Here is a 9,385-nt window from a genome sequence, read left to right on the forward strand (position 1 = left end):
CTTCGAAGTTAACTGAGTGGTCTCAGGTGATGTGCGTAATACGCATGAGGACAGCGCGCTGTCCATTTGTTGTGTACAGGATTAGCGCGCACTTTCCTGTCTTATCAGTTAAGTGTCTTTGTTGGTAACATTGTGCTAGCACTAATGCAGTCACAACTCTGAGAGCACAGACCTCCGCCAAGCAGTTACTTTCCACCGATGATCTTGCTCTTCCATAATTCAATGATTACCACCCACTGAAAAATCGCTCGATTTCCCAATATAGAAGCCTTTGTAACGTCATAAACCCTCAGTTGCATGGCGTGCTTGGCCCTAGCAGAAAATAGAGCACACACTTTAGTGCGCGCATGAAACCTCAAAAATGCGCAGCTTGAACTCCCAAGTTCATTGACCCTACCTGCCAAAATATCAAAAATCCTTCATAAAATCCATAAACATTTCCGGATCACTACCAAAATTTTATCATCTGTTCCTTGTGTCATTCTCAAACTTTCCTGCAAGTTTCATCCAAATCCGTGCTCAATTTTTGGGGTTATTTTGCACACAGACAAACTGACAAACAAACAACAATCCAACGGTGATGAAAACATAACCTCCTCCCTTGGCGGAGATAATTATATGTGCATTACCTTAATCACAGAAAGCAGTGTTGGTGCAGTGAAATGGAATTTTAGCCTCAAAACTGAAAGTTGCATGGAGATACTTGCTGTTCAGCGTGACCCAATTTCCATGAATAGTCCTTGATATCAATATACATATCAGCTCCAGAGTACCATCCATGTTACCAACTAAAAATGTTAGAAGCTAAATGCTGGAAAATGAAAATGCCTTATTGAAACTGTTACCGTGTCAGGACAATTAGCTGCAACTTGCTTTAACCCGTTGAGGACGGACTGATTTTGCTATGACACGCATTTCCCTTAAGACACCAGCCTGAGTATTCTCGGAACTCATCTTCAACAAGTTAAATGGCCAAATCTTGTTCCATTACAATTGATTTGGCAATCCCTTACACATGTTAAGACAACCCAAAAACAAACCAAGAAGGACAAATGCTAGCAACTCCAGAAATTACAATTTGCAGATTTAAATGATGCTTTTCATACTTAAATTTTAACTCCCTTGGTAATTTTGAATGACTGTGTGTCACATGAAAATGTAGTGCTTTGAATATTCTGATCTTTACGGTGCATTCTGAATTTTCTTTTTGTATGCACAGGCAAACCCACAGCAAAATTGATGCCCTGGTGCAGCGCCATTCTGACCCCACCACCAGACCGTCGATCCCTGTGAGGCCCTCCAAGCTGCGACGCAAGCACCAGAGTGAGAAGGAGGAGGAGGCGAGAAAGAACCTGCACAACAACAGGCTGCGCAGCGTCAAGGCGTCCGCTGCCCGGGCGGCAGCTCTGACTCGCAAGAAAGGATTACTCTTGATGGGTTACTCCGGCAACACAGGGAACCTGTCGCCAGTCAGCCTGGTACAGAAGAGGCTCAAACGGGAGCTGATCGCCACGGTTGCTATGCGACGAAAGCGGATGCTGCCGGAGAAGGAGGGACAAGGCGGCATCATCCTTGAGCGGGAGTCGAAGGACGGAGACTTCTTGGGGGAGAGGAAAGGGCCGGATGGAAGGTGGTCAAGTAGCACCGATGCCATGACGTCTGACAGTGGAGGTGATGAAATCATTCCCAGGCGGGACACTGGTCCCAGCCCAGATGCCCAGGTGAATGCTGATGTGGCTCTGGTGAGCGGTCCCTACAGAGAGTCCGTCAGGGACTCAGGCAGACTCTCTGTGAGGGATTTGATCCTAGAGCCACTCAAGCAGTCACCACAGACCTCCCCTCAAGATTCTTTCCGGGAATCCCTGAAGGATGCTGTCAGAGCTCAAGCTCTCAGGAATTCCTTTCAGGAAGCAGCAAAGGAATTGTCTGCTACACATCAGGGGTCTCCAAAGGAAACAGCCTCAGCCAAGAACCCTTTGCAGGATTTGCCCAGTGTGCCTCAGAGGAACTCTGTACAGGAAACAGCCAGAACAGCGTCGCAAAGCTCGAGGAATTCCACTGTCTACGAGAACGCCTGGATCATGATGCCCCGCAAGAATACCAAAAGCGAGAACCAGATCTACGAGAAAGCTACGTGCAGCTGTTCGTCGTGCCCCCAGACCCCGCCCAGGTCACCGATGAGGAAGCTCTCGGAGGAATTCAACAGACAGATCATTGTCCAGCCAAAGCTACCCACGAGACACAGCCCTGACGGGGAAGCCTCAATGCTGCTGAGTGAACTCAAGGACAGCCCCTACGAGCTGCCAGTGCTACTTCCGCAGGAGAAGCAGCTGGCAAAGTCAAGCACAGCGCTCAGCGATTTTGATGTTGCTGTGTCAAGGCCACTGAAACCCTCCCTGTCAGAGAGGCAATTAGCAAGACCCCCGATAGTCATGGAGCGCAAGAGGAGTCTCCCACAGTTGACGAAGTCGGGCTCATCCGATTTGGCGCTCCACCAGTCCGCCATGACGATAAGCGAACTCCATACTGGGGAAGATGTGCAGGAGCCTGCCAATGCTGCACGCCGCCTCGCCAAAGTCACCCCTGTGATGCGGAAGACCTCTAGGAGCAAGTCGGAGGACTACTTGGGTGCAACCCTGCTCCCGCACATCTCGGACCCTGACCTCTATGCCAACAACCACATCCTCAAGAAGGGGAAGAGCCAGTCATTTGCTGCACTTTCACGGTCGCTGCGGCGGGAGGGGAATGCAAAGCCCCCAGTACCGTCGCGCGTGTACGTCAACGAGAAGATAGGTAGGGCAACACGGAGAGATGCTGGAGGGAGAGATGCTGGAGCGAGCAGTATCAATGCATCAATGGCAGATCACCATGGCGATGAGGATGTCGATGACAGTGCTGTAAAAATGAGGTGCTCCTTTGCTCAATATGGCAAAATGGAGGAGGTTCTGTTCACAAAAGGTATTGAGGTGAGTGGATAAAGGAAAATATGCCATTCCCATCCTTTCCAACTTGACATCAATACAGTGCACTCCCGTTATAGCAAAAGCGCTTGTGACAAAACTTCACTTACAATGAAGTAAAAATTCAGGCCACAATTTCGTCCAATCTATGTTTTCTTATTGTTTATTTGTTCAGTTATAATGAAATCTCGATATAATGAAAGGAAAATGCTGGTCCCGAGGACTTCGTTGTAACGGGAGTCCACTGTACTTTACATAACATTCTCAGTAGTTTTCCTTTTTAAGTCTGTGTAATGTGTATTGTATGCAAAGTTGCTATCCTGCTAATTTCTTTGCTGCTCATCAATTTGGGTAATTGTCTATTATGTTCATACACATACATGTAATGTAGATAGCTTTTACTCATAATGATACTCTTTCAATGGCCATATTCACACGTTCACCCTGCCATTGATGGAAAAGTAGAACATAGCTAGTTTCCATATGACTGCAGGAACTGCCAATTTTTTGCTCTAAACTGGGGACATATACATGCATCTCAGAAAAGAGTGAAATAATGCTTTGTTGAAACAATTTTAGTTGGAGGAAAAAAAAAGGAGAAGAAAAATTACCCAAAAAGGTATGCTGGAAGTATTGCACTCTCAGAGCATCCCCGATTGTGGTTACTACATGTTTTCATATCGTGCCACAGCAATATCCATCATGCGAGAGTGAATCACATGCGCCAGCTGCTTGCCATTCAATACCGCTGCTTGGGCACGTCTTGATCATCACATACCAGTGATGTTCTACCTACCCACTACGCAACCAGGAGGGCGCTTCAGAAATACAAGTCGTGTACACTGACTTTTATTAATTCACACTTTTGATCTCAGAATGCTCCAAAACAACTCATCATCCTGGCAAATCACATCAGCCAGACGAGTTTTGTGGTAGAACCTTTTGATGTATTGCAAGCAAATTCCAAATGGTGGAAGATGACTCTTGAAGATGAGCTTTAAAGCTCTCAATGCTCTCAACGGTGATAAGCAAATAAGTTCCAAACCATGAAGTACTCCACATCAGGTTCCATTATCATCATTGTTAGCTAACATCAAGTTGACTTAATTTTACAGCTGATCTGTGTGAACACAACCATTGAGAGACAAGGAAATTTGCTCTGGTGTGTTCTGCTTGGATGAATGTTGTATGTACATACTGTAGATCAAAGCCACATTATATACATAATGAACTCATGTTTGCAATCTATTTATCTCTCAGCCTTTCACCCTGGGACCACCTGATCGAGAGTTGATTCATGCAGGGCGCCTGTTCTTTTTCAACAAGCGCAAGAAGTTCAGAGAGGTATGACAAATTGTGTAGTAAAATACTTCAAGTAAAAGAATAAAGGCAAAGAATTTTGCACACTGTTTAAGCTCTAGTATAATCACTAAGGGTTTACATTTACTTCTTGTTAGTGTTACTCATAATGAATCATCAAAGATAATAGAGTACCAGTAGCTAAAGTGATATGTAGAGTTTAGTGGGTGTGAGATATTGAAAATATCTCACTTGTCTTCACTATTATGATTCTCTTTCATTGCTGTAGTTAGCATAGGTTATGCTGATGTGTTTTCAGCACATGCAAACTTATCTCATTTTGTAATTTGATGTGACTTCTGGGAAATTGGAATTCTGAATTATTTTTATGTTTTTGATTGGTCACATGCACTAAAATGATTTGAGCTTTTAAATCTTATTACATTTTCTACACTGGGGCTAAGAATGGGGAAAATCCCCATCCCCGCTGAGTCAACATCAATTCCAGTAGCTGAAGACATTTTGAATCAGACATCGCCTTTAGATATCTAAAGAGCTGTCGACAAGTAAATTTGTTATTACTCCCCGATGGCCCTGTGACCTTTCGTGAAAACTTGGGAGTTTTTCTTCCCTGAACCCCTTTCTCGACCCAGGTTCTGGCTATGGTGTTTAATGATGCCCTTGTCATCGCTCGCTCCCAGCACCAGGATGGCCGCCTCCGCGTCATCTTTCCCCGCCTCCTCATCCTTGACATCAGCCTCTTGAACTTCAACTGTGAAAATGGTAGGCCCACCGCTTCATTCTTGTTCTAGTTTTTGTTTTATTTTTCATCCGTTCGAAACAAATTTAAGTCTATACTCAAAATCAGCCTTTTGAACTTCAACTGCCAAAAGGGTTGGCTCACTGTGTCATTCTTGTTCTAACTTTTGTTTTGTTTGTCGTCCATTCGAAACAAATTTGATTCTATCCTCCAAATCAGCCTTTTGAACTTCAACTGCAAAAATGGTAGACCCAACGCTTCATTCTTATTCTGTTTTTTTTCTTTCTTTCTGAAGCAAAGTTAAAAGCTTCCAAAGCAAAGTTAAAGGACAAGTTCACCCAAATCTATGTTTGGATTAAGAGAATGCAGCAATATAAGTAGAACACATCAGTTTAAGTTTGAGGAAAATCAAAATTAAAATTTGTTTGATCTGACAATCTGTTCAAAAGTTTTGAATGTTTAAGTTTTTTTTTTACATTCTTTTTTTTTTTGGTCATAAAAGTCAGAAAGAAAATGTTTCTAATGCCCAAAATTAGAAGTAGTGGTGTTTTACTGTATCTTCGAACAACTTGGTGCTCTAGTGACATCGAGTTTGCCAAACTTAGTGAAGACAGGACTCAATTGCATTTACTAGTATACTGCCCTCTATGGTGAATGCTGTCACAACTTTGGAATCAGCTGTGGTCTGGGACTGTGTGGCTGTTAACTAGGAAATTGGCCTCACGGGCATTTGCAAGGGCTTGTGAAAAATGAACTCTTGAGATGATTTTGATATAATGACTATGCCGGATAATCTTTCAAGTTTATCAATCAAAGAGAAAAAAAATCCAGGACCCCCTTTTTGTTTTGTTTGATGGCAATGTGTGGGTTAATGTTCCTCAACCCACACTACTGTTTAGATGCTGATGAAATAAACTACCTTAGCTTTTTGGCATTATTTTGTGCATTTTTTATCTTGCAAATTCCATTTTCACATTAAAAAAAGCTCAGGGACAAAGCTTTCTCTGTTGCACTTGTATTTTCTTGATGCCTTCGAACATCATGCAGATACCTTGTCTTTGCTTTTTATGGTCCTTGGGAAGAAATCATATCTTTCGGAAAATTGCTTCATAAAGTTTTAATTTTCACGTCTCGCATCGTATTTTCTTTTTCAAGCAAGCGGACAAAAAGTAACAGATACTGTTATCACCTGTACGCATACATATGTACATGTTTCTGTGTCCGTACTTTTTTTGAAACAATTTTCCCCACAATATCCTGAATTAGATTCCTGTAAACTTTTCATGGTACACCTGTACCTACAGCGTTCTCCGAAGGGGATGTTGTTGATACTCATGCTCAAAGTTACAGTAACTTTTTGAAATTTTTCACCAGCCAAAATTTCATGATAAGAAATATGTTTTTTTTTTTTTTTTCGTGGATCATGTGGGGAAAAACAAATCAACAAGACTTTCTAGAGTAAATCTTCTCAACCCAAACTTTGATTCTGGTTTCAAAAGAAAGAAGAAAGAGAAGAAAAAGCAACAACAAAACAACCAACGTGTAGGATATATAGTACACTAGGACCACACAGATTTAGTGTTCTGTATGATAGCTTGATATGTGTTTTTGCATGTTTAATAAACATGTTCTGTATATTGTATTTCAAACCGCCCTCTCTTATCAAATTAAGGCTTTGAGAAAAGTTTGAACCTGTGCATTTAAAGAGATAGAAAAAGAGAGGGGAAGAAATATAAATATATTTAGAGAGATTGTTCTGCGGATGTTGTGTAGTCCTGCCCTCGCTACGCTAGAGCATTTCATCCACCAGAATACAGTACTATATGACGTACATGTAGCCTAGGTACATGTATTTTTACCTATGCCTACAAGCAATTGTATCTCCTTAATTGGTGCCTTTCATGGTATCTGCCTGAGGGTGCTGAGTATCTGATAGCAAAACGATGTTCTTTTGATATCATAAATCAGAAAATTGATGTAATACCTGATAAGAGACGAACCGTCCCACTTTCCAATGCTTTTCCCAGTGGCGAGGTTTAGGAAGAATTGCATCAGCATTTACAGATTGTGTGTGATTAATGGTTTGTTGCACAAGAGTTTTGAGGTTTTATAGGATGTATTAGGCTGCAGTGGCATTAACAAAACAGCTGGGCTGTTCTAAGCAGTACCATTATAACAATACTGTAAACGCGGTTATTTTTGCGTGAGTAATTTTACACACTGGATGAGATGAATTTCACATGTTTTTAATTTTGCAGAAATAAGACTTTTATTCGTGAAATATGTGATGTGCAAAAATATTTGCGTGTTTTTATTCTTGCACTGGTTTCTGGTCGCGCGAAATGTGCAAAAATTTCCGCACCGCGAAAATTTCCTCTTTCACAGTAATTTGTGGAGCAAAGTATTAAATGTTTTATTCTGATGTAATATTGCATATACAGCTGTACATTGTCCTCTCATAGTAATAGTGACATCGTCAGCACATGTGATTTTATGGTGTTAGATGTAGGATTTGACTCTTGGTCCTTGTGGCTGAAGTGCTGGCACTGGACTGTGAAACCACCACACCCAATCATATAACCACACTTACTGAATCTCCTTCTGGTTCTGACCACACCCTTTCCTTTCAGCCCGAGAGTTCAGCATCACCCCCGTGCTGTCGTCCAGCGGCCATGAGGCAGCCTGCCACCATGGCAGCATCATCTTCCGCGCCCCGTCGGTCAAGCTGAAGCGGTCGTGGCAAAGGGTGCTGACCCAACAGGTGATGGCGGTCAAGTACACTAGCCTCGGGAAGGTAGGATGACCATCGAGTCCCTTTTTGTTTGTTTGTTTTGATTTTGTGGATGTTTGCAATGATTGTGTGGAGGTATTGTGGTTCTGTGGATTGCAATTTGTGCTTTACATTAAGTAGGTCAGTGGTTCTGGCTGTGCTGTTGAATTTGTGTGTTTGAGCGAGATATGTCATCAGCGATTCTTTTTGTCACCAAAGTGTGTGCAGGCTCTGGCCTGGGATGGAGAGTGCTCTTGTGGTACGATTTTGACCATGTGGACAGCTTTGCTGGAATTGCTTCGTATATACTGTCTAGAAGGGTGTTGAGAAAATTGCATATTAGGTGTCGGTTTGTGCCATGCTCATGTGAAAACGGTGTGGTCTAGTGGGGTATGTGTGATGTGCATTGAATAAGAAGGTCCTGGATCTGGAACCATCAGCTGTGGCACCGCACCGGTATAGCCACCGTGCTCCTTTTCCCCACACAGATATGTGAATGAATACCACGTGGGAAGGGGGACCATTTCTGTGGTTGGATTTTATACAGTTTGTGGACACTACGAAGCAGCGTCCTGATGAGAAAATTGCCAAGGAAGTGGAGTGCTATGGACATTGCCAGTTCTGTCTCTGTGACTTGAGTAACTAGTACTTTGTGCATTGCGCACCATGCTATGCCTGAAAAAAAAAGGTATTATATGCCAACAAACTAAAAACAAAACAAAACGCACACACGCAAATAAACACATATGCAAAATCAATAACATAAAAACCCTGAACAAATACCGAGGTCGTTATGCCCCACATGATAACAGAAATGCAGAAATGTACACAAAATGTAAAAGGACATTCACTGTAAACTTGCATTGATTAACCTGCAAAGGTCTGATGATTGGCTGCGATGAAAGTGTTGGCTGAACCGAAAAGGTTGGCAACGCCGAAGCCCTTGTCACCTCATACTGAAGATCAGCAAGCTGTTTGTAGGTGAAGTTTTAAGGTGAAGTCCTATTCAAATATAAGTTTCAACAGAGATGACATACGCAGGAATCACTACAAATTACAATGAGACTGGTACGCCATAGCTGCCAACTATTGGTAAAATCCAATAATTAGAAGTACATTCAGCATGTGATGACTGTTTTGACCACATGAAATTTGGCATTTTATTATTTCTGCTTTGATTATATTGTGTACTTCTATCCAAAACAACCCACTCGTAGTAATTGTCGTAAGAATGATTGCTAAATTGTACACAAACATGCTGGCAGATTCTAGTTGTAGTTCAAAGAAGCAAGACTTCTCATACTTTTATGTGGTGTACACAGTGCCTGCTACTTTTAATACAACCTGTACACTTGTACCTTGACCAGTCTTGACTAAAGACTATCCTATTGAAGGCATAATTTACCATTTGCAGAAGAAACAAAAGCCCAACATAAGTACTTTGAAATAGTTCTGAAATGTGAGTTATGGATAGAAACAACCACTGTAAAAAGTTTGAATCTGTATAACTGATGTTAAGTATACACCAAATATACACAATGGCTATAATAAAAATGTTTCCAGACTAAACCGTCTAAAGTTACGGTTTAATGAGAA

At 42.0% G+C, this 9,385-nt stretch overlaps 1 protein-coding gene across 3 annotated transcripts in view; it reads left to right on the plus strand.

Annotated features, from left to right (window-relative positions):
* The window catches only part of LOC139735064 (uncharacterized), a 48,590-nt gene extending 40,768 nt beyond the window's left edge, over positions 1 to 7,822 (plus strand). For all 3 annotated transcript variants that reach the window (XM_071645837.1, XM_071645838.1, XM_071645836.1), the window contains 4 exons: positions 1,220 to 2,966; positions 4,221 to 4,304; positions 4,913 to 5,042; positions 7,650 to 7,822. In XM_071645837.1, coding sequence (XP_071501938.1) covers positions 1,220 to 2,966; positions 4,221 to 4,304; positions 4,913 to 5,042; positions 7,650 to 7,822 — 2,134 coding nt within the window. The remainder of the gene's footprint in view (positions 1 to 1,219; positions 2,967 to 4,220; positions 4,305 to 4,912; positions 5,043 to 7,649) is intronic.
* Positions 7,823 to 9,385: the final 1,563 nt, after the last annotated feature.

Source organism: Diadema antillarum, unplaced genomic scaffold (assembly GCF_040938485.1).
Source record: "Diadema antillarum isolate AM-2024a unplaced genomic scaffold, OU_Dant_1.0 seq00000563_RagTag, whole genome shotgun sequence".
In the NCBI taxonomy this organism is placed as follows: domain Eukaryota; kingdom Metazoa; phylum Echinodermata; class Echinoidea; order Diadematoida; family Diadematidae; genus Diadema; species Diadema antillarum.